Here is a 26060-nt window from a genome sequence, read left to right as displayed (position 1 = left end):
ACTGACTGTTTGTTTTTTGTTTTGTTTTTGTTTTTGTTTTTGTTTGAGACAGAATTTAGTTCTTGTTGTCCAGGCTGGAGTGCAATGGCGTGATCTCAGCTCACTGCAATCTCCGTCTCCCGGGTTCAAGCGATTCTCCTGTCTCAGCCTCCCAAGTTGCTGGGATTACAGGCACATGCCACCATGCCCAGCTAATTTTCGTGTTTTTAGTAGAGACGGGATTTCATCATATTGGTCAGGCTGTCCGCCCGCCTCGGCCTCCCAAAGTGCTGGGATTACAGGCGTGAGCCACCATGCCTGGCCACATTGACAGTTTTTAAAGTCCCCCCAAAAATTGTCTTAGAAAATAGTCATGTAAAGTCACAGTTGAGACTGGGAGACTCCACTGCCTCTTGGCAACTGCTTTAAATGAGAAACAATAGCTCTTCTCCATGGTCTGATCCCTTGTCCATCCCAGGAAGAGGATTGATGAAACAAACAAGTAGTATATCTCTTATGAAATTCCAGCTATTAAAAACATTTTGTCCAAATTTAATTCATAAGGAAAGGGGCCAAGAGGACTTGATTTTCAAAGGATAAATGCTTGAGGGGATGGACACCCCCATTTTCCATGGTGTGATTATGCGCATTATATGCCTGGATCAAAATATCTCATGTAACCCATAAATATATACACCTACTATGTACCCTCAAAAATTAAAAGTAATTTTTTTAAAAAAAGAGAGAAAACTTGGTGTTGAACACTCCTCTGAGATGGCTGGGAAACTAGAACAATGTTGCACATATGCAGATACGTACCCTCCTTCAGGGTCTCCTGATCATAGAGTCCCTCATGAGCATCAGGCTCTCTTGCTTGGTGAGAGAAGGCACTTGGCTTTTTGAGGACCTTTAGGGCAGCTATGGTTTTAACAAAAGATGGCAACTCTGTGGCAAGAAGTCCTCTTGTGTTGAGACTGTGGCTGATGTGATGCAGCTGGTTATTGAATCAATTTCAAACGTAGCAAACCCATGAGCCACCAGGAAGGTCTGTAGCTCAGTTAGCCCATCAGGGAAACAGATTTTCTGCGCATTCTTGGCTGTTGAAGACACTCATCACAGCACTGTCCGCCCCTTCCTGGTGCCGTTCCTAACAAGAGACACCTGCTGTGGGACCCACTCTCATTCTTCCATTAGAGGCCTGAAAACAAAATAGAAACCGTAACTCGAAGAACATGTATGTACAATTTCGGACCAACTGCAAGCTAAACTCGTCTGGCAGACTCCAAATCTGCTTTTAAAATAATATGCTTTTTGTCCATTTCTTTATCTTTGCCCTTAATTTTATGGTAGCTTTGTTTCAGTGTGAAATGTTGAATTAAGTCTGTGTGTATCTCCTTTGGGAAATGAAAATTCACAGAGAGATACTAAAATGGAGAGTTTTCACTGCTCATACCTAAGAGAGCTCTGGTGTGCAGGGAGGGGAGTTTTGCTGTAAAGCAGAAACGTTCTATTTATATTTCCCTCTCGATCTCATGAGGGCCACCTTCTTTGACATCAACATCGACTGTTAAGTGGTCACGCTCTGTTTGCAGTCAGGAGACTAGAGTTTAATAGAAAGCGTTTAGGGTACTAAGAGGACAGAACTGGGCACTGGCTTGCTAGACCAAGGCTGTTTTTGTGACTACAGTCACAGCAAGGAAGGCCATTAGCGTCTTGACAACGAAGTGTCCCTGAGAGATTTTCTCAGGCCTGAAAAACTGTCCAAAGCAGTATCTTTCTTAGGATATATGATTTCAGCCTTAAAAAGGGAAGAGAGTCCGACGCAGGCTACCCCGTGGGTGAACCTTGAGGATGTTACACTGAGTGAAATAAGCCAGTCACCAAAGGACGAACACTATACGATCTCACTTATGCGAGGTTCCTAGAGTGGTCAGATTGATAGAGGCAGAAAGAAGAATGGTGATGGCCAGGCAGCTGTGGGAGGGGAGAAATGGGGTTATTTTTTAATGGCTACAGTGTTTCTGTTTTGCAAAATGAAAAGAGTTCTGGAGATGGACGTGGTTGTGATAGTGACTATCCTTAAGGCCTCCAAATTTTTCTTAGGCAATAATCATGTAAAGTCATTGTTGAGACTAGCAGACTGCCTTAAATAAGAAACACTAGCTGTTATCCGCGGTCTGATCCCTTGTCCATCCCAGGAAGAGCATTGATGAAATAAACAAGTCTATCTTGTTTATTCCAGTACATTGTGAACCAAGTACAAGGTAAGTGTACTTAACACTATGGAACTATACACTTAAAAATAGTTAACATGGCAAATTTGTGTGAAGTATATTTTACCACAATTTCCAAACATTTTTAAGTTAAAAAAAAAAAAAAGAAAGAAAAAACTCTGAAAGCGGAAAAGGAGAAACCACATTTGCAAGATTCGTGGATATTCTGTGACTGGCAGAAGCTTGAGGAGTTGACAGGAGATATTAAATTTTTTCCTAGATGTTTAGTTACTCTTGCAGCAGAGGGGGTGCGGAGGATGGAGAAGGAAGAGAGTGTGAGGGATCTAATAATATTCTGAGGAAAAATTTAGTACCCGCACAACTTTCGTTTCCTTGTTTTTCACAAGACTATGTGCTTTTCAGTCATCGTGTACAAAACAAGGTCTGATACGTTCTCTACAAAGAACTATTGATGGTGTGTCTGTGTGAATTGCCCTAGCATTGGTCACAGCCAACTTCTGTAGAACCCACTGCCCCCGTTCGACAATACACTCCAGTGTGTTTAGCCATTTATGAAAGGTCAGAAATCAACTGAGAAATGGGCTAGAGTCAAAAACATGTGGCCCTATAAATATCAGAGTCAGACGGTCTATTCCATTTTCCCCACTCTTGCTTTCACCCCATCTCACTTCTCTCTTTCACTCACTGGTGAGGTTCTCTGCACTTGGCCAGCACCTCGGACTGTGAAGTTACACAGAGAAGGCAGTGGCTGCAGTCTTCATCTGGGCACCTCACTTTATGCCCAGTCTGGTCCCATAGCACCATTATTAGAGTCTGGTGTTTGTGTTTTTCAAAATATCCTTTTACAGTTTCTGGCTACAGCGCTCTAGCAGTCCAGCCTGCGATGTTCTGCTTTCTTTTAAGGGTTTCTACTTCCCATTAGTGGCAACCCTGCCTTGTGATCAAATTTGACGCCGACGGTGTTTCCTGAGCTGGGGAGTTTGCAGGTCTGATCTGTCAGCGGGGACTGAGAGCAAATCGGGACATTCATCATGACTTTGGCTGCCAAGCTGGAAGACTTTGAGCTGACACTGGAGCACCTGCTCATGGACGTGTTTGTAAGTAAAGGCTTTTCCTATTCCAGGCACAAGAGAGTCTCCCCTGCCACTCTGAAAATCCTTGGGACCCTGTCCCCATTACACAATCGCATTCTAATCTGCAACTGTGCAATTCCCAAGTCCTCATGATTTATTCTTACGTGCGGTCGGGGGAGAAAACCATAAAGTTCCTCAATGCCTGAGTGGCATAGAATAGTCCGTGCAGATCAAATAGCAGAGATGTGGGTTTAGAATCAAGTCACTTGCAGAAATCTGAATGAATAGGCTGAAGAAATAGAAAACATTTGCCAGAAGAGATCAAAGCAGCTTCAATGGCTATTCCCTGAAAGAACCAGATTTGTTTGTTTATGAAGTGACCATTCCAGAAAAACAAGGGAGGAGGGTGCTCAACATACTAATTTTTTTGTAGAGAATGCTGCATGTAGGATAGAGGCATGAACTTCACTGTCCCCAGAATTCTAGTGTCTGGATCCCTGCTACTTGGAGAGGCATTCAGTTACCAAGAGTTCCTCGGAAAGTGATTTTATGGCCTGAGGCTGTTTGAGAGAGTTGCTGCTGAAGAAAAGAGCAGCTGACAAGGACACTTCTATTCCTGTGATGGTCTTAGCGATGCAGTCTTCCAAAACTCCAGGGCACGCATTGCAACTTTCACATCGTTTCTATCTTAAACCAACCACACTCTTTCTTCCAGTACTTTTCTCGGGGTTTTCTGTTGGCCATGGGTCTGTTCGTCCTGTGTTATTCATAGGGGTTTAGGGAGCTGCAGACTGTGAAATGCACAGGTGGTATGGCAGCTGAAAGGTCTTCTCGATCCAAGAACAACATTGGGCTGCCCACGGGAAGGCGGCTGTGAGCTGTGTTACCTTTCCAGGACCCGCCAGTCTGCGTCTCGCATCTGGAGAAGGCTATGGAAGGTTGGCGCTTTCTTTATAGTACATCAGTGAGTCCTTTTCAGGAACCTTTCAGGGAATGGTGTGTTTTGGCAGGCGTGAGAGTCTGAGGCTTTTTTTTTTTTTTTTTTCTTTATTAATTTAAAATTTGTCTTCAAATTGAGGCAACATTGTGCTGGCAGAATTCCCAGAGGGACTCGCCCTTCCCAGGGCTGGGTGTGGGGCTCTGGGCGACTCGCATTCATTCCGCCCTTAGTGTTGGAAGTTACGCCTGGAGGAAGAATGTGTCCAGCAGGGAGAGCATCCTTCTGGGTTTCCAGGGATGGGAGATTCATGACCAGGGTCATGACTTTATGAGAAGTATGAACAGAAACTGAGCTGCAGACAGGGAGCTTTCTTGGACCACTGACTTCCTCTGCCTGGCCACCCTGCCCGGGACAGTGGCTGGTGGCTGTGGAGTCACTCTTGGGGGTGATCTGTGGCATGCCAAAGGGTTGGTGTGAGTTTGGTCGTATTGGAGGAAACTAATTAATCAGGGAACTGTTTTATTTAAATACCACAAAGTTATTAATACATTCTTCTTCTCTCCTTAACTTCCCCTACCCGCAGGCTCCTCTCCTAATACTTCTACCACCTTTGTCTCGTTTCAAAGCTCCAAGATGCACTCCCCCTTGAGAGAGAATGGAGTCAGACACTCCATCCTTTTCTCTAAATACAACCCATCTTTTCATAGTCCCAGTTTGCGTCCTTGACTTCTCACTTGAACTCACCTTCTCATCCTCTCGCAGCCAGTACTTCTCCAGTTCTTCCACCCATTATCATCTCTAGCCCAACCTCCCCACACTTAATTTTTACCCCTTATTTACATAGCATTTGCCTGCCCTCTGTAGCAACATTTTTGTGCCCCTGCTTCTCCCTTAAGAAGCATTTAAATCACATTTAGCATTATGCAATGTTTATATTAAATCATATGATTCCAACAAATTCAGGCAGCTAGACAAAGGTTTGGGCCAGATCACACAAGGTTTTGGAGGTCAAGTTCTCTTTTAAGCCTATCTCCTATAATTTCCCACTGTGAGTGTCCCACTCCACACTGATCCACATCAGTCTCTGTGAGGCAGCGAGCCTCTTCTCATTACTATGTCTTTGTGCTTGTAATTCTGCTTCCTCTTGACCTGTCTGAAGTTCATACATCCTTCAAGCCTCAATGAAATTCTCTCTCCTCTGCGAAGTTTAGACACGTGGATTTCCATCGCACTTTCTCTCTGTACCACTCATTATTCATTGACCTTGTTTGGTTAATTATCTCATTCTGTGTCTCTATCTTGCCTCCTCCTCAAGGTGATCCTGAGATCCAAAAGGCAAGAATGTCTTTGTAACCTCCGTGGCACCTAGAATATTGTATACAGGGACCTCAACGATACATATCAATCACTTGATTTTTAATTAGTGTATTTTTACTGTCATTGTAAAATTTAACTTTTGGTGGGGGCAATAAAATGCAAAAAACAGAAATCTCATGATTGCATGCATTTCTTACCAGGTTGTAATCTGGTGTCTGACACAGTCATTTCAGATGCCATCCTGTGATATACTGAAGAAATCATTGGATGTAAAAAGAATAGGGACTCTCTTTTTTGTTTGTAATATGTTATTGTAAGATATCGGTGAGGTGCACAAAAGCCCATAAAACATGTGTATATAGTCTAAAGGATTATTTACAACATGAACACCCAGTGTAACCACCATCCAGATTAAAAATGAAATACTGTGAGTGAGGACTCCAGGAGTCTCTGGGTATCCCCTCTAGATTAAGATTATCTCCTTCCCCCAGGGGGAAACACAACCTTTCCCCAGTTTGCTTGCTTGCATTTATTTATTTATTTATTTATTTATTTATTTATTTATTTGAGACAGGGTCTCCCTCTATCCCTCAGGCTGAAGTGCGGTGACATGATCATGGCTCACTGCAGACTTGACCTCCTGGACTCAAACTATCCTCATACCTCAGCCTCCCAAGTAGGTGGGACTATAGGTGTAAGCCACCTTGCCTGGGTGTTTTGTTTTTGTTTTTGTTTTTTTTTTAATTTTTGTAGAGATGAGGTCTTGTTATGTTGCCCAGGCTTGTCTTGAATGTCTGGGTTCACGCAATCATTTTGCTTCAGCCTCCCAAACTGCTAGGATTATTCCAGGTGTAAACTACCATATCTGGGCCCCCCTGTTTTTTATAAAGATTTTTCTTTATTTTGTGTATAGCTTCCCTACTCAAAGAAAATTGAGGAGGAGCTTTGAAGTCTCATGGGCTCAAGTCTCAGTCCCAGCTTAGTTCCACTTCCTCGATGTGAGATTGTTGGCAAGTGTTTCCTCTTTGTGAGCTTCAGTTTCCTTATCAATAAAGTGCAGCTAACGCTACCCAGCTTACAGGATCATGGTGAAGATTCAGAAGAGGTGACATAGAGCAAATGTCCAGGGGTGTGTCTGATGCCAACGAGGCACGTGGTAGGTCAGTTCTTTTCATCCCTTGCCTTGCCCCTAAAAAGGGCATCTGTTTTAGGTCGCTTGCTGCAATCCATCATTTCCCTTTCCTCCACCTCTAAAGCTGTCTCTCACTATTACTCCCTAACCTTCCCCCCTTGAATGTTTGGGAATTCAGATTCTTTCTAAGCACAGCCTTCACTCCCTGCCTGAACTACAGCAACCTGTGGCTGTTTCTCCTGCTACCAAAATTGCAGGAGCCCTGTGCTCCTGCTGGCTTCCCTAGCATGGCCTCTAAGCTAAAAAAACAAAACAAACAAACAAAAAAAAAAAAACAAAACAAAACCTCTGGGCTGCCTTATTCCAGAGTCACCTTCCAGAGGAGCCAGCGAGATTGCCGGATGCCCCACGGGGTTTGAGAAGCTAAAAACCTAAATAAGAACAAAAGAGGACTTGACATCTATAGGCCAGTGTGTCCTCTCCCAGCCTTGCTGGGGACTGTAGCCTTTCTCGTGTGAGTTAGATGATCTAGAAAGAATATTTGCATCAGACGCCCATTAGCCTTGGGTTTCCTCTGTAGCTGATGGCATGCTCATTAGGATGTCATCCCACTATCTCAAGAACAGCTGTTTCCATATTGACACTTCTTTTCTGGGATTACAAAGGGCCACTGGGGGGCTTTGGGGGAATGCAAGGCTTCTGCAAGATGAGATAAAAGGGACATATCAGAATGGTGTTTTATAATTAGTTGTCATCACTCTGGGGCGTCTCTAGCTGCTGCTATGCTGCTGGGTTCATGAGAGAAAGCAGCACACGTGTTTACGTGCACAAGCTCGCACTTGCAAATGCACACGCAGGATCCTGCAACCACTCCAGGAGCACAAGATGGGAGATCAGTCCAAGAGCACGAATGGCTCTTCAGGACTAGCTCCAGAAGTGTTGGCAGTGCTCTCAGTGACACCTTTGTCCTGTTTCATTTTGTCTGTCTGCATCTTGTTTCAGAAGATTTAAAATGCTTCTCTCAGAGGCATACCTTGGAGGCTTTGCATTCAGCAGTCATTCCAACAGCAAATCCGTAGATGAGGAGACCCACAACATACCCCAAAGGAAAAAGAGAAACAGAGGAAATCAAGCAGGTGTTCCTGAAACATTTCTCATTGGATTAAATAACCCAGTATCAGACTCAAATCTGTCCTTTCAGGAAGAGGCCTGTGGTTCTAGCTCACCCTCCACAGCCCTACTTCTGCTACTGACATTGCATGAGCACGTTCTCAAAGGTATCAGCCCCATCACTGTCCGTCCTTAGTTGGCTCAAATCCCCTGTAACATTGATCCTTCTGTTTATAATTTAATTTTTATTTTTATCAAAATAATATGTGTACATGGCAATATTCATAACCTTTGAAAGCTGAAGAGTACTAGAAGGCTTAGAAAGAAAAACCCCAGGCTCCAGTCCTTTCCTCCCGACTTCTGAGTCTGTTTCCCTACAAACACACATATCTCTTCCCCCTCTGTCTTCTGAATATATTGACATCGCAATTTAAATCAAAATTCAGTTTTATTATGAATATTAAAATCTTGTTTACATCTGAGAAATATTACACATTATGATGGCATGTCTTGGATTTTACAACTTTATGTTTCTCCTGGAGTTGATAATTGCCTTATTTCAGTGTTTGTTTTATGTTCTATGTATTTATCAATCATTTTTATCTAAGATTTTCAATAGAGCTGTGTAACTCCTCTCAATTTGGTAAATTCATCAGATTCTTAACCCACTCCTTTTTTTCTTTTTATTTTTTTGAGACATTCTTTCTGAAGCCCTCCTTCCTCCTGCATCAATTGGATTAGCTCTTCTCTTGGTCTCCTGCATGACTGTCTTCTTGAGGATCCTCTTTTCTATTATTCTGGAAACTCCCTTGGTACCTCTCCTGTGATCAGTTCTTTTCTTGGAATTCATATTCCCTTCTAACATTCTTCTGCTGGAGACATCTTCCAGTAAAGGTGCATGAGAAGTAAATTTGTGTGTTACTGAACGTCTGCCCTCACACTTAACTGATAACTTATTTAGTGATTGGTAGTCTGCTGTTGAAATCCAAAGCTGCATTTACAGACTTGACTCCTCTGCTAAGTTCCAGGTCAAAATGTTCAGGCATTAGTAGCTCTGTCTTCCCCAAGCTACTCATTATCATCTCCCCAAACCTTCCCTTCCTCCTGTGCATTTATTTTGACTAATAGGACCATCCTTCCTCTAGTCTATCAGAATAGAAATTGTAAAAGAACAATGTCCTAGTTCTGCACTTAATCATTTCTCATTTGGACAATTGCAATAATCTTGTAACTGCTCTCTCAGCCTCCAATAAACCCTGGTTCTTTGTTCTGCCATTCATCTTTTATCAATCAAGTCCCCAAAACTCAGATTGGACGGTGTCACTTCCTTCCTAAAAGTAACTTTAAATGGCTCCCCCTTGCTCATGGAATGAGGTCTAAAATACATTGTTCTATAGTATGCAAATCAGAATATAGCCTTAATGTCATTTTTTTTTCTTTTTTCTTTTTTCTTTTTCTTTTTATTTATTTATTTTTTTTTTTGAGACAGAGTCTCGAACTGTCACCCAGGCTGGAGTGCAGTGGCACGATCTCAGCTTACTGCAAGCTCCGCCTCCTGGGTTCATGCCATTCTCCTGTCTCAACCTCCTGAGTAGCTGGGACTACAGGCGCCTGCCACTACAACCGTTTTTGTTTGTTTGTTTGTATTTTTAGTAGAGACAGGGTTTCACCATGTTAGCCAGGATGGTCTATGATCTCCTGACCTCATGATCCGCCCGCCTAGGCCTCCCAAAGTGCTGGGATTACAGGCGTGAGCCACTGCTCCCAGCTGCCTTAATGTCATTTCTTACTACCCTTGTTCTCATAGGCAGAACTGTGCTATCTCATGTAATTTTCATGTCAACAGTCTATTAACTGCATTTGTGCCATAGAGGTTTAAAATTCATAGAATAGAGTACCCCCAGCAAGCAAGAACAGTTAGAATCCCCTAGTCATCCTCATCTACCTACAAGGATTTGTGCACTGGAGGTGTTTTACCCATTCTGGTCAAAGCTTGCATTTCGGTGTTTTGATTTACAGGATGTTGGGTATACTCTAGAACACATTCAAGATAAACCATATTCCTATGACATGAGGCTTCAAAGCAACAGTATATCACAAAAGCAGATTCAACATGCTTTCTTTTCTTCCTTCCTCACTTTGGGAAAATATACATGTGACTCATCCCAGATGTCCATGAGCAAATGGACAGTTGACCCTGGGAGTGATATGACCCTGGGCACAGGAGCGAAAGCAATCTGATGGCCCTAAAGAAAGCCATTGTCCTTTGCAGCACCAGAGGGATTACTTGAACCAAGATGAACTATTCCCCTGTTGAAGAAAATTGCTTGTTAAATTTCTCCTCCTGGAAAAAGGAAGCACGGAAATTAGAAACAGATGTAAAAGTTGATCATTCGCCACCCAATGCTTATTAAGACACCTGAAATTTGAGAGCTAAGCCTAGTAAAAATCGAGTCAACAGCTATTGGCTCTGTTTGGAGGTATGCCATATATATTTAGCGAATCCTGGGCAGTCAATACCATAGATAAGAACATTATTTATATTGCCATTCCAGGTGCAATTACACAGTTTACCCTGTGAAACTGCGCTTCCTAAATATGACAAATCAATGCTAGTTATCAAAATCTGTCCACAACTGACAGCACATGAAAAAGGGTTTTGCAAAATGATCTTGAAAGCCAATCGACACAGCCAGCTTCATAGAGGTCAGCTTATTACCCGCTTAATCACATAGCCATCTTGCAAGAGCGTTGATTCCTCGGACCCTGGGCATAACATCACTCCTAATAGCACACACAATAAGCCATTACTACCATGTAGAATAGCCCTTAGCCAGGCTATAGCCACTGATGACCTGATTTGGTCTCATGCTGGGAAGAGCAAGTGGAGTTCTCATGGGGACAAATCATATCAAGACCAGATGTGAAGGACCTTCACGTGGAGGCATAAAATCCATCTGCAGCTTGTGAGTAAGATCTCTGTCTGCGGATGAAGAGCTGAACAACCTGCAAGCATGCTGATGGGCCTCGTCCTTGATGTCCATAAAGCAAGGCCTTCTAACACAGATGCTGACTCATCTTCCACATGGGTCATTCACATTTGACATTCTCTATGGCTAGATCCTTGCCAGAAAGATCGAGTGAGATCCTGGGATGGCTGATTCTCACGTGAGGTTTCCAGGCTGCAGATGGTGCATTTTTCTCCCTGCCCTGCAAGAGGATAAGGTCTAGCTTCCTTTGTGATGTGTGATTTTTAGTTGATGGGGATAGGGGTTCTTAACCTGGGTGAATTAATTCTGTACTCATAGTTACTCAAATGAAATCTACTAAACAGGGAGCTCTCAAAGGTTCAGGAAGAAGTCTCTTTACCACTCAAAATATGTGGCTAAGCCGGATGGCCTTTTAGGAATTCAGGCAGATGAAACATGGACCTTATAGCAGAACAGACAGGAAGAGGCAGAAGGCTAGATGGTGAAGTACAGGAGGCTGTTGTGGCAAATGAGACAACAGGAAAACCATGTGCAGAATTGAGACTGGAAGAAAAGGGAAGGTGCACACGTCTTGTTTACAAAGAACTTTCACAAACATTGTTTCATCCTGTTGGGTGGGTGTTCGGTAGACTTGACATTTTCTATGATTGGTGCTTGCTATGATAAAGATTGAGTGATTGATGCTTGCTATGATAAAGATTGAGTGAGATTCTGGGATGTGCGATTAGCACGTGAAGTTCCCATGCAACATAGGCTGCATTTTCCTCTCTGCCCTGGAAGAGGGCCAGGTCTGCTTCCCCTTGTGATGACATTTTCACATGCAGACTCAGGGCTAAGGCCAGCAGTCTTTCACTTCACCACAGACACCTCATCACAGAGAGGAGCTGAGTTTGAGGAACAAAAGAAAACTCTTCCAATAAGCAAAAGTTCCCTTGCATCCCCGGTTCTTGGCTCAGCACTTGATCCGTTGTAGTAACACAGAAAAGGGAGGCAGTCAATGGACTCTGGAGCCTCTCATTGCGACCCTGAGTGAGTTACTTCAATCTCTGTGCCTCAGTCCTTTTGTCTTCATCCAGGGAGAATAAGAGTACCTATTTGATAAAGTGTAATGAGAACTAAATAAATTAAATATTTTAAAACTTTAGAATAGTGCCTGTAATAGAATATGCCATATAAGGAAGTTGCCTTATTTTATTAAACACTCAATAAAATAGTGGTTGAATGAATGAAGTAACATAAGCAATAAATGAAAATAGTATAATCCATTTAGACAAGGATGAAGCCAGTATGATAGAGCTTAGTACAGTATACAAGAAGAGCATGGACAGTGTCATGGCAGAAGCAAGGAATTGACCGTTTATTCTAGAACACCACACCCTCTCCCAGCAAGGATAAGCAGGAGTCAAACTGCACAATTCAGTCTAAACATCTTTTATCTCATTTGCCTGGCTGCTCATGGAGGATAAGTATTAAATGAAGTATTAAATGAAGCCTAGACTGCAGTCCAGCAAGGCAAGGGAAAGAAGGGAGAGGCAGGGAAGGGAAGGGAAAGGAGGGGAGGGGAAGGGAAAAAAGAAGGAAGGAGAAAAGAGAAGAGAAGAAAGAGAGGAAGCAAGGAGAGAAGAGGAAGGGAAGAACGGATGAAAGGGAGGGAGGAAGGGAAGGAAGAAAGGAAGGAAACAAGGAAGGAATGGAAGGAAGAAAGGAAGGAAGGAAGGAAACGTAAGGAAGGAAGGGAGGGAAGGAAGGAGAAAGGGAAGAAAAGATGAAAGGAAGGGTGGGAGGGAGAGAGAGAAGGAAGGACAGAAGAAAAGAAAGGAAAGAAGAAAAGGAAGGAAGGAGAAAGGGAAGAGAAGAAAGGATGAAAGGAAGGGTGGGAGGGAGGGAGAGAAGGAAGGACAGAAGAAAAGGAAGGAAGTTAGTGAGGGAGGAAGGAAGGAAGGAAGGGAGGGATGAAGGAGGTAGAGAAGAAAAAAGGAAGAAAGAATGAAAGGAAGGGAGGGAGGGAAGGAAGGAAGAAGAAAGGAAAAAGGAAGGAAAGGAAGGAAGAAAGGAAGGGAGGGCAGGAAGGAAGGAAGGAAGGAAGGAAGGAAGGAAGGAAGGAAGGAAGGAAGGAAGGAAGGAAGGAAGGAAGGAAGGAAGGAAGGAAGGGAGGGAGGGAGGGAGGGAGGGAGGGAGGGAGGGAGGGAGGGAGGGAGGGAGGGAAAAATGTATCTGCCCACCCTAGCTAGGTACAGTTCTACCCAGAGTCTTCCAAATGGCACAGGAGGAGGAAAAGTCTGTCCAAAGACAGATACTGCAAACAGTGCATTGTGTTAGAGCAAACCGTAGGTGAAACCAAGAAAAAGCTACACTTTCCCACACTGGTGAGCTGGAGATAATCTCGCAGGCCCTGGGCCTGTGAGGTCTGGTGACAGGAGTGTTGCTTGATGTCTTGGTCCTGTTCTTACGGATATTGGGTTTCATGTTTGACCTAAATTCCAGCCAGTTTTCAAACAGAAAATTATGGATGTAGGCAGCCTTTCTGTTTGTCTAACCTCAGTCTCAGCTTCCTCTAATGAGACATGACATGAATTACCTAGGCTATAGCTGGGTCGGGAGGTAATGGGATGGGGGTGGAATGTTGAAGAAACACAGAGTTTCCCTTCCAAACTTCCCCCTCCTGCTCTAGGAATTTTCCAAGTCTTTTAAGAATGTACTTTTTGAAGATTTAGCTATGTTTCATTTTTGTATTGATACATAATACACATATATATTTATGGGGGACATGTGATATTTCGTTATATGCATAGAATGTGTAATGATCGAGGCAGGGTATTAGGAAGAATATATTTTCTTCCTGCATATGTGTTGGTTCAATTTCATCCTACTGCTCCTCTTCCCTGCTTCACATGACAATAATTACAACATCAGCTTCCATCAAAGTGATGGTTTCTCCCATCCCCCAGCTGGGGGCAGGTTTGGGCGATGGCTGCAGTGGGAGCCCTGAGTGTGTGGCTCCACCTCCAAATCCCTCCCCTGCATCCCACCCACCTCCCTGATACTCACTGCCCTGTCTTCACCCCTCCAGAGCTGAGGTGGACCAAAGGCCAGGGCCCAGCAGAGAGCTTTATGTGCCTGAGCTGTCATGGGCTGGCCTTGGGTTTTGGGGTTTTTGTTTGTTTTTGTTTTTGCTTTGTTTTGAGACAGAGTTCCGCTCTTGTTGCCCAGGCTGGAGTACAATGGCACAATCTCGGCTCACCGCAACCTCCGTCTCCCATGCTCAAGCGATTCTCCTGCCTCAGCCTCCCAAGGAGCTGGGATTACAGGGACGCGCCACCACTCCTGGCTAATTTTGTATTTTTAGTAGAGACGAGATTTCTCCATGTTGGTCAGGTTGGTCTTGAACTGCTGACCTCAGGGGATCCGTCTGCCTTGGCCTCCCAAAGTGCTGGGATTATAGGCTTGAGCCACCATGCCTGGCTGGGCTGGCCTTGGCTTTCTCTGGGACTGATGGGTGTTTAAACCCACCTCTTGTTCTTGCAGGGTGCCTTGTGGGTTTTTTGCTGGGAATCTCTGGGGACTTATCCCTGCGATTCCCTGGTCCAAATGATGCCTCTCTTCCAATGAGCCATTTCAGGCGCCTCTCTTTCCCTGAGCCCCACACTCCTCTTTTGTCTCCCTCTCCCTCCTCCTACAGCCTGTAGGTGAGGTCATTGAGGGGTTTCAAACCTGCTTCTCAGACACCCCTTGTGCATGTCCTGCTTAGAGGCCTAACTTCTTGATTGGCATGTGGGAGAAGGTGGGAATAGTTGCCACCTATTGCCTGGAGACCTCAAACGACACTGAGAAAGAGCCCGCTTTTAACAGCCTGCAAGATGTTACAAGGAAGTATGGCTCAAGATGGAAGCTAGGACAGATATTTACACGGTCAGCTTTGGATTGTTTCCGTTTCCTTCATGTAAGTGGTATTTCACCTTTTACAAGGGAAAGAATGATAAGGAACAAAATCAGAGTGGCCCCTCAGGTCACCTTCCCATCTCTTCCTCCAGGTCACCATCCTTTGCCCCTTCTGCTGGGGCTCATGCTGGCTTCAGCCTGCCTTCTGCCCTGGGAGTGTCATGACAGCTGAAACCTCTCTGTCCTGTGACCTGTCCTTTCAGTATTCTGCCAAATGAACAAAATAAAGCAATGCAAATGAGTTTACTTAGTGCCAGCAAGTGGCAGTTCTGAGGTCAGACACACATGTGAGTGGACTTCCAGGGGACAGACAGGTCAGCCTCACTAGTGGTGATTTCAGGCATTGGGCAAACGGTTGGACAAATAGTTGAGGCCGGCTCATCAGGATCACCCTGGGCTGCGATGATCAGGCCGCATGTCCGTGCCAGGGCCCAGGATTCCATCAGGAGATCATTTAACCTTCACGTGGCTTTTCAGCATGCATCCACACGGGCACTGACTTCATCTGTGAGGCCCCTCCTGTGACCGCGCATACACGTTGGCCCAGCAGACTCTTCCCCGTCCTGCTGCTGCCTCTATTATCACCAGCATTGCAAAATGCTCTCTCTGTGATGGAATATTCCCCCCCATTCCCCCCACCCCTTTCACGCCCTGCTATTCATGACCAAGAACACCCATTTGCTTTGATACATCTTGCTGTGGCATGTCAAGATCAGTGACTTTCCTGAAACCTGGCTCAACGGATTTCTATGTATTTTCCTTCCAGGATTTTAATGCAAACATTTTCACCAAGACTGGAAGGAAATGTTCAAAACAAACAAACAAAAGGCTTTGCCAGCCTTAAGTGCGCTGCTCCCTGAGGCATCAAAAGCAGCAGCTTCAGAGAGTCTAGAACCGGAGTGTCTTCTACATCTCCCTCTCCTGCACACAGTTTGTTGACTGCCCCCTATCCCTGAGGCATCTTTCCCCCCATGACTCCCACCCCACATCCAGCAGCCATTAGGCCCTTCCTGGATGCTGAGAGTACCGTGTCATCTGCCATCCTGAAAACAACCTGCTCTTTCTATGTAATATTTTTTCGTAGGTTTTCCTCTTGCTGTTCTTTTTTTTTTTTTTTTTTTTTTGAGACAGAGTCTCGTGCTGTCTGCCTACCAGGCTGGAGTGCAGTGGTGAGATCTCAGCTCACTGCAACCTCCACCTCCTGGGTTCAAGCCATTCTCCTGCCTCAGCCTCCCAAGTAGCTGGGATGACAGGCACCCACCACCATGCCCAGCTAATGTTTGTGTTCTTAGTAGAGACGGGGTTTCACCATGTTGGCCAGGCTGGTCTTAAACTCCTGACCTCAGGTGATCCACCCACCTCTGCCTCCCAAAGTGCTGGGATTACCGGCGTCAGCCACCGTGTACCACCTCCTCTTGCTGTTCTTTTCAGTTCACCCTTAATTTACTGTTTCCCAGTCCTTTGGTCCAATGTCTCAGTCCCTCAGGGCTGGCCTGGAGCCGCATATACTCAGATTTATGGCTCACCCTTTCCCTGCCCTGCCTACATGGCTATTTCCAGAGTTCCCTTTCAACTAGCTGGAAGATGCTGCCAGGAGACTGGAAGTCGGATGGAAAGGAAGGGCCAGGAATTTCTCCTCACCTCCCCTTGACCATGAATGAAGGCTCCAGCAGTGGCTGAATCTCCCACTGGATGGGTCTCCAAGTTTCCAGCCTCTAGTAGGTGACCCTGGCTCTCCCAGCTCTAATAACTCGGCTCCTTCCTTGACCACTTAGGCCAGCCTCCCCGCCTCCCCTTTGTGCTTCTTAGCCCCTCCATCCCCTGTGCCTTACTCCTGGTGACATCAAAGCAGCAGCTCCAGAAACTCTAAAATTGCTCAATCTAACAGTTTCCTGTATTGACATTCTCTTCTTTTCAAAGACAGAGTTTTCCATTTTCCTGTTGGATTCAACAGATGTATCTTCCTTTGGGATTTCCAAACTGCTGTAGTCTGATAAAGTCCCGTGGGACAGCAAGCTGGACCCTGAAATCACACCAGTTGACTTTGGTTTTCATCCTAGCTCTGACATTTCTAGCTGTGCTGCCATGGCCAACTTGTTAAACCCCTCTGAGCACCAGTGTCTTCACCTCTAAAACAGGGATAATGAAACTCATTTCTTCCCTGGAAGTAACCTTTGATAACCTCACAGCATGTGGCCTGGCAATGGGTGGGTGCTCAGTGAACATTCGCTCCCCTCGCTTCTCCTAAAGTGGTCGTAACTGTGAGAGTATGAATGCATATCCCTTCCGGTGAAACACATTTGTATTCTAACAATGGAAAGAAATACTTGGCCAGGCATGGTGGCTCATGCCTGTAATCCTAGCAGTTTGGGGGGGCCGAAGCGAGAAGATTGCTTGAGTCCAGGAGTTGAAGACCAGCCTGAGCAATATAGTGAGACCCTGTCTCTATTTTTTTTTTTAAAGACCTTAACTCAACAATTAATTTTGAATGTGTAAGTCTCCAACACACATGGCAAGACAAGCAGAAAGATAATTTTGGACAAGCCAACCTTTGAGAGCCTTTAAATCACTCCAAGGAGGTGGTCACCTACTCCGCAGGGACTGGGGAGGGCTCCATTATCTGGGAGGAGACTCTTGTGCTAATATGAAAAGTGATCCTTCTCCCCGCCTCCCAAGGGAAGGATGTGGAATGTGTGAGACTCAGATGTGTGGGAGTCTGGCCCAGGGTTATTTTTGTTTCCATTAACATTCTCTTCTATATGTATTTTAACCTTAATCAAATGCATGTGTTTTTGTTTTATTTGCACTTAGTTCATCAAAATGTCCCTTATGGTCTGAACTATGCCATAAGCCTAAGCCCCCCAGTGAAACACTCATTAATACCCCTGGGAAACAGGAAGTTGCATTTAGTCAAATGTAAATAAATTCAGCTCCCCGGGGCTTTGCCCTGGCCTGGGTCACAGAAGAGGCAGTGGCTTCTCAGTCCATCTCATCATTGTCCCCTCCACCAACTCCAAAACTGAGCTGGAAGAATGACATGCCTTGACTCTGAACAGATAAAGTGTTCTGAAAATGTGCCTATCCTTTGTTCAAAACCGTTACAACGTCAAGTGCAGTTTTACAAAGAAATGAGTTTCTCTTGCTTTGGCTCAATCATCGGGTATCGTTCCAGATTTTTTCCCACCCCCCGCCAGTACTCTGAAACCAGGCAGTGCAGGCAAGAAGCAAGAAAGAGGGAAGAAAGAGATGTAAACCTAAACCACCTCGCCAAAGACGCCGTGTGAGCCGTGGTGAAGAGGTTTCCATCTCCCCCTGTCTCTCTCACCCTCTCACTGACTCTCCCACTGCACACATGGAACCAATTACGAACAAAACCCAATTGTTGTATATTTGGAACTTCCCACATCAACTCGATGCTTTCTTTAACTGACTTGCGATGTGTGTCTGCGTTGGAGGGCTGAACCCAGGTTTCCAGTCTGCACGCTGCCGCCGCCGCTATGGCACCCCTCTCCTGTTTCTTCTGATTCATTTTCTCATAGTGTAAAACTCTGCTTCTTCCCTTCGCACCCCACCCCCATTTCCTATTAGGTTTGTTTGAATAAACAGAACCTTCTTTTCCGTCATTTTCAATAAACTCAGCACTAGTCTGCAGACAGTGTCTCAAAGCTGGTGCCCAGAGTGTATGAGGCTAACACCAAAAACCAGGGGATGACTACAAAGGAAATGGCCATTCCTTTCGTAAAACTCAGAACAGACAGAAGCAGTGTATGTAGAAATGCTTTAAAAAGAAAAAGAAAAAAAATCCGAACATACCCCATATCCTGGAAGCCCCTTACTTGATTTTCTTTGTAGTAATTTTTTCTGCTATGGAAATAAGCCGATTTAGGGAGGAGTAGAGATGGGGCAGGTAGAGGAAAATATTACGGAAAAATTAACGTTTGAAACCATTTATGCCATCCGTCAAAGAAAGCTGTCTGATCTGAAATTACACAATGTGATCAGAAAATAATTGACAGACTTGATGGATGAGTCTGCTTCGACACAAGACACAACCTTGTAAAATGAAACATAGTTTCTTCACGTTTACTGGCATGCATAAAAATAAATGTTCTATAACACAAACATTTAAATGACAAGGTGCCAAACGCAAGTCTGCTCGATTTGATTCGATTCATCTGAATCATATGATTGAAGCAGTTTCTTCTTCTTTCCCTCATACTTTCTCTCCGTGGACTGTATTCACATATACAGTGAGTAATACCCGTGTGTTTATTTTTATGTGTTAGAAAGCAGGAAGGGAAAACAGATATACATGTCTGATGCTCGGTTTTATAGATAGAATTTATGACTGCAAAGAGGTCCCTGATGTGTTCTGTCTCTGGTCGTCAAATATCGTTCCTCCGTTCAGAAGAGAGTGAAATCAGAATGTAGGATTCTGCATTAATCTCCATTCCAGATGGTGATATTCCAAATAGTCTTTTTAAGGTGAGCATGTGACCTACTGTACAGCCGAGGGGCTTGGGAGTCACGTGATGGAATGAATAATACGTCTGATAGAGCTTTGATTAGACAACTGACCTGGTTACCATCTGCAGCCACAAGAAGCAAAGTTGACATTTCTGGATCAGTCTCCCCAGGAGCGTTACTTGCCCACGAGCGGGACACCGCAGTCTCGCTGAACCAGCTGTGCAGAGGGACAGATGGAAGAAAGCTAGAGATGTTGCTTCGTGAGCGCTGAAGTTGCAGAACTTGGGCTGGTTTTCTTTCTTCCCATCCCCCCTCCTCCTGACAAACCACATCTTGACTCAGATGGTCGAAAGAAAAACTCTTTCAGTTATTTGATATTTGGGAACCCTCCAGGAGACCATAACTTATTTTTGAGGGAGGCTCCTTCTCTCCCTTTGCTGGGAACACACACACACACACACACACACACACACACAGAGAGAGAGAGAGACACAGCTGTACACCATGGTGGTTCAGGCTGCAGTGGCTCCGAATAGATCCCAAAGACTTTTACTGAAAATTCCTTATGGATCTCTGAGAAGGCGCAGCGTTGAAAGGGTAAGCTACGTGGCGGGCTGTTTGCTTCTCAATTGCTCCAAAGACAGGGAGATGTTTTTCTCATTGTATACCGCGTTACTTCTGTCACTCACGTTCCCAAACAGTTGGAGTTCCTGGGACTGTAGAATACTATCTGATCTGTAATTTTAGTTTTTTAACAGATAACGATGAGAAACCTGAAACAGTAATTTTTGTAACTTGTGGATCTCGGATGGGGGAGGGGTGCTCTTAGAGATGAAATACGAGGGATAAGATTGGGTCGGGAACTTCCCCCGGAATGGGTTTGAAAGATTTGAGTGCTTGCTGAGAAATGCATGGGGGTTGCGAAACTGATTTCTTCTGTGTTTATTGAAACATACTGATTAGTGCAGCAGGGCTGTGAATTCCTTCTGCTGGGTGACAGTGTCTAAAAGGGAGGTGATGGTGATGTGAAGGAGCTTCAAAGCCTTGGTGGTTTAAATTATGCAGGCAGTTGATTAAAAGCTTTTTTTTTGTCCCCAAATACATTGCTATCATTTGGGGTTTATTTGTTTTTAATACTATGGATTTTGGCTTAAAATTACTCTGTTAATTTCCTGAAAGCATGTTTACTTTGGAAGTCTCTAGCAGAGAAGATCCTATAAAATAATAATAAGGATTTGTCCTTCTCTGGAGTAACAGATGCAGTTTGAGGCTGACTGTAGTTAATGCAAAGCTGGTTGTCGTTGGGGTGACAGGCTCAACATGCAGGAGGAATCCCTACACCCACAAAGCGTACAGCAGTTCTGTTGGTCTCAGGAATCCCAAAAGCCCGTGTTTGAATCGTGGCAAGCCCTTGCATGAGTTTTCGTCACCTACATAGACGTCTTCAGTTACGGTGTAGTCCAAGACCTGATAAAGCGAACAGCCTCACATGACGCTCTCTCGCCAGATCAGCAATATGCAGCATCTTATAAAGATCAGAATTGAATTCAAGTGACTTTTTCTGGTTGGTATACTTACTACTCAGTGATGTTTAATTTTTAAAAAAAACAACTAAAGGTTTAAAAATATGAGGGGCTAACTAAATACTTAGGCAAGGTTGATTTCCTGAGTTTTGATGAGTTACATTTTTCTGCCATTTGAATAATGAAAAAAAACTTCGCTTTCCATTCTAGTTGTGTGTAGGTCTTGATTTTGAGACTTATTTCTTGTTCTGAATGTCAAGATCATCAACTAATATGTACTAAATACTTACTGTGTATTTCGTGTTATACCAATAGCTTAGAGCTTAGGCCATCAGTGATAGCAAAATTTACGCATGGATCAGGCTGCTATTGAGTGTGATGTTAGGTGTTAGTGAAAACTCTTTGGTCTGTATGGTAACTAAATTTTTATCATGTGTTCTATTATTAAGATATTGATTCACAAATACTAACATGGAAATGTGAATTGTGTGCCTTAGGGCTCTGCGAATGGCAATATTGAGCAGATACTTATCCTTTATAGACGCGCGCACACACACACACACACACAAATCCAGTCACCGGGAAACCTCCATTTATACCATTATGATCTCCAGATAAAGTGCTTAATAAATCATGTATGTTTGCATAAATTCAAATATATGCAGTTACCACTTCTGTTAGTCATTGTTTACCAATTTTAGAAAAATTGACAATATGGGGATATAGTATCTTACACAAAACATATCTGTTATTGGATATGTTTGCACACACTTGCCTTCAAAGCACACAGGGCTATTTTCTGCCCTTGAGCACACCCCATTGTTACACCGGCCTTAATGTGAGTATGGTCTGAGCTCTCTGGGGCCCTCCCGTGCAGCACAGCCTTGGAGCACTGGGTCTTCCCCGTGAAGGTAAGGTAGCACCTCACCCTCCACAGCAATGGGAAGTGGAACTAATTGAAATGTACGATTTCCTGTCAATTCCACTGGACATCTTACACCGTGGGTCAGTGGAATTGACAATTCTGTGACAATTTTCAGAATGGAGTCCCGTGTTCATAGAAGAGGAGGAGAGGAAAGGGCAAACGCTGAGAGCCGGCACTCTTCCATTGGGAGTGTAAAGCAACAGCAGTTTGTTCAGTTCCGTCAGCGGTTTCCATTGTCTCACAGTATCTAATGACGTGGAAGACCTTACATTTCTATAAGGCTTTCAGTCCATTCCCCTGCTTTACCATCGCAAGTTACTAACAAGGCACAGAGCCCAGGGGTTACTACCCTTGTCCTGTATAAATAGGGAAACCAAGGTATGGAGAGGTTTAATCTTCTCTATAGGAATATACAGTCAATGACAGAGTGGGACCTAAATCCAGGGACCTGGCATTGCATGTCCTTACCCATGGGATCATGTTTCACCTTTGCTCTCTGGAGGAGCAATGGCATGGCAGCCTAGCCCTGAGAAAAGGGTTATAACCACTTCGTCACCTGTATTCACATTAAAGGTAATATAGAAGACATGCCATTCAGAGTTGGTGAAAACCAAATAGAAGAACATGATTTCCAGGACACTAACAGTCCTGTCCCCTTAGGTGCCCAGGGTTCAACAATTGCTTCTGTATCCAACTGCCTAGAGGTTGAGTTGAAAGAAGGAATTGCAACTTTTTAACCCTGCAACTTAGACATCCACCAAATCCTGAGAGACCAGACTTAGTTCTGGTTCATGCTTCTTCAGACTGCCATGAGCCCATCACTGTGCTAGGGAGGGTGGAAACATGAAAGAAATATGAAATGGGCTTGGTGTGATGGCTAACACCTGTAATCCCAGCACTTTGGGAGGATGAAGTGGTCGGATCATGAGGTCAGGAGATGGAGACCATCTTGGCCAACATGGTGAGACCCTGTCTCTACTAAAATACAAAAAATTAGCCGGGCGTGGTGATGTGTGCCTGTAATCCCAGCTACTCAGGAGGCTGTGGCAGGGGAATTGCTTGAACCCAGAAGGTGGAGGTTGCCGTGAGCCGAGATGGAGCCACTGCACTCCAGCCTAGTGACAAAGCAAGACTCCGTCTCAAAAAAAAAAAAAAAAAAAGAAAAGAAAAGAAAGAAAGAAATATAAAATGCCATGTTTGGTTTGGGAGGAGAGATTAGGCCTGTAAAGTTTATATAAATAAAACAATTAGAAGTCAATGTAATACAGGCTAGAATTAAGCTGCAAAATAAGTAACAGAGACAATTTAGGTGCTACAGAAAGCAGCACGGTGGGATGACAAGGGTAAGGCTTGTCTATTTGCTATTTACGAGTTTTACTATTTACTGTTTGACTATTGACTATTTGCTGTTTGACTATTGACTATTTATGAGTCATATGGCGTTGACAGAGTGACTCGAACTTTCTCAGCTTTGGTTTGTCCATCCACAATACCCACGCCTTTTCAGTGCTTGTAAAGGATCACCAAAAATGTATGCAAGGACCTAACACAGTACCTGGCAATCACATAAAATGCAGTCCATAATGATAGGCATCGTTTTTAAGATTGCCTGTCTTTGTGTATAAGAACACTTGGCTTGTATCTTTTTTTTTTTTTTTCCCTTGAGACAGAGTCTCGCTGTGTTGCCCAGGCTGGAGCGCAGTGGCACGATCTTGGCTCACTGCAACCTCCACCTCCTGGGTTCAAGCAATTCTCCTGCCTCAGCCTCCAGAGCAACTGGTATTACAGGCGTGTGCTACCACACCTGGATGATTTTGTATTTTTAGTAGAGACAGGGTTTCACGGTGTTGACCAGGCTGCTCTCAAACTCCTGACCTCAAGTGATCCACCTGCCTCAGCCTCCCAAAGTGCTGGGATTACAGGCACGAGCCACCGCACCCAGTCTTGTATTTTTAATAACAGATGGCAATTTTTTATATTTAGACACACTTCCCTGTCTCCTGGAGCCGTCCTTTAGGGCTATTCACTTGCTAAAGCCAAGAAAAGCAGTATATTGTGTCATGGTGATAACTTTTCTGGAACTCCCAATTTTATGTAAGACACATGGAAAACAAAGTCTTTCAAACTGACTACACGTGAATCCCAAGTAACTCGACTTACTCAAGCCCAAATCCTTCTGTATGGTTTCTTCCCTCAAAGCCAGATGTTTTTTATTCCAGAAGCAAAGTAAAAATGAACTTCATGGAAAATTCTAATAAATGTAAGAACAAAACATATAAGTGAATTAAGGAAAGAGAAAATGTGGAAATTTTTTTCTGGGAGTTTGCCTTGGGGCAGGGGGAAAGTTTTTATTAAACTAGTATAACTTTGCAATACGAGGAAATGGTTTTATGTTGGAGATTACCTTTATAGATGCAAAGCCTAAGAATGAGTGAGTGAACCTTTTATGTAGCCCATCCCACGTTGTTTTAGTTTATGGTTTTAAGTGGAGGTGAAATCTGCTAGGCTGCTGTCTATATTCTCTGCTCTAGTTTGGGCTCCAGGAAGCTGAGAAATGTGTATGTCTTCACACCCTGAGATGCCCACCTATGAGGGCTTGGACTCAGTCAAGCAAATATTTACCGAGTTGCTGTATCTCTGTTTTCACCCACTGATTTCCCAGCCGTAAGATCATCTGTTGAAGTGGGAGCATAATTTCCCGCATTTATTGGATTGTTCCTCTGCCCCGTTGACTTATCCTCTCTAATATCCCCACCCACAGACCCCCCAGGTGGACTGGACATCACTGTTCTCTTGAACATCTCAACACCTCAAATCCAGCATGTCCATGTTGAACTTCATCATCTCTCCTAATAATCCTGCTTCTCCTCTAACACCCCCAGCTTCCTAAAACCCAAACTAGATCCTGGCGTCTTCCCGCCTCCTCTCTTTCCATCGTCTCCTTCTCACAGCCACAAGGCACTGTCCATTCCAGCTCTGAGACGTGTCTCCCCCGTCCTGCTCCTTTGTTCCCTGGTGCAGCCCGCCACCATCACTCGCCTGCATATTGCCTTCTCACCATGTCAGGTCTTGCTCCCCTCAATTCATGCTCTGTGCTGCAGCCACCGTGCTCTTTCTAAAACCGAGGGGTGATTGTGCCACTTGTCTACTGAAACCCTTAAGTGGCTCTCTGCCTCAGGATAAGGACAAATCACAAGGCCTTTCCTAATCACAGCCCTCCAGCTTCACCTCTTCCCACGCCTTACTCTGGGAGTGTTATATTCCAACTAGGACGTGTTTGCAGTTCCTCTAAACTACTGAGATTGCTCTTGCCCTAGGGCCTTTGTGTGTGTTTTCATATTCCTGGCACTTTCTGCCTCCTCCCTCCACCCCCTTTACTTCTTTCAGCCTAAAGGCAATTCTACAGGAAGCTCTTCCAGGCACCCCATCCCCTCCCCAAGTCTGAGTAAGTGCTCTCCCTGCAGGCTCTCATAGCACTCTAGAATTCCCTTACCATAGCACAAATCACACTGCATTGAAACCTCTGGTTTGCATCAGTCATAATCCTCCATACAATGCAGGCATCTTGAGGTCAGGGAACACCCCTGGGTTCCTGGTTCGTAACAGGAGTGCAATAAAGATCCACTAGATAACAGAATGAATGAAATCTAAAAGTTCATATAAACTCTCAGTGAGCAAATTCGAGAAGAGGATCAGAATTAAGACCTACACTGGAACAGCCTCCATCCCCATGCCAACCTACCACAAGTCCCATTATCTTTGGTGGAAAATGTGTTCGCTCTTACGTGTCAGTACAAGCGGAGAAAGCAAAATGCTCTTTTCTTGTTTATTGGGAACTCTAAGACCATGCCGTACATCTTTAAGTGGAACAAAGTTAATGCGCGAACAGCCAATCAGACTCAAATCATAGGTCTCTTCACAAAGTAGTACAAATTCGATGGTTTTATTGGGGGGAAAATGAGACAAGAAAGCATTCTCTTTTACCACAATTATTCCAATATTTTAGGTGAAAGGGTTTTTGTGTGTCTAGGAAAGACTGAAATGGTGGGATATTTCTGGAGCGATATTTTTAACACAGCATAAATTAAACCTTTTTGTACCCACATCATTCATTATATGATGTGTTATTCCAGGTTGACGTCTTGCCAGTCTATTATTTTGCAAACCATTACATTATCACAGCTGCTAAGCTGCATAACTTAAGAATTCGGAATACAACAGAGTCTCTATAGTTGAGTGTGTGGTGCTTACATTCTGAATGTATTCATGCAGGGAAGTGTGAGACATTACCAAAAACACATACAGCAGACGGCTTTCAGTGGATATTTATTACCATTGAGCACAGGCAGCCAAGAACTGTTCAGACAGATCAGTGTATTCACACATATTATTAGCCAGCCCCCTCATCCTGTATGGGGTTTTGTTCCTTCT

General features: G+C 44.2%; 1 protein-coding gene across 12 annotated transcripts in view; it reads left to right on the top strand.

Moving 5' to 3' along the window:
• FRMD4A (FERM domain containing 4A) overlaps positions 1 to 26060 on the top strand; it is a 693055-nt gene that overhangs the window by 309286 nt on the left and 357709 nt on the right. For 4 of the 12 annotated variants that reach the window (XM_074001074.1, XM_074001068.1, XM_015455578.3 and 1 more), the window contains exon 1: positions 19286 to 19778. The exons of 5 other annotated variants lie outside the window; for them this stretch is intronic. In XM_074001074.1, the coding sequence (XP_073857175.1) occupies positions 19686 to 19778 (93 nt within the window). In that variant the 5' untranslated portion in view covers positions 19286 to 19685. Of the gene's footprint in view, positions 1 to 3116; positions 3311 to 19285; positions 19779 to 26060 lie in introns of those variants that run through there. 3 more of the 12 variants (XM_074001076.1, XM_074001071.1, XM_065520300.1) reach the window with 1 other exon arrangement.

The sequence above is a fragment of the Macaca fascicularis genome, chromosome 9 (assembly GCF_037993035.2).
Source record: "Macaca fascicularis isolate 582-1 chromosome 9, T2T-MFA8v1.1".
NCBI classification, from domain to species: domain Eukaryota; kingdom Metazoa; phylum Chordata; class Mammalia; order Primates; family Cercopithecidae; genus Macaca; species Macaca fascicularis.
The sequence above is the reverse complement of the archived record's forward strand: the minus strand, read 5'-3'. Positions and strand labels throughout refer to the sequence as shown.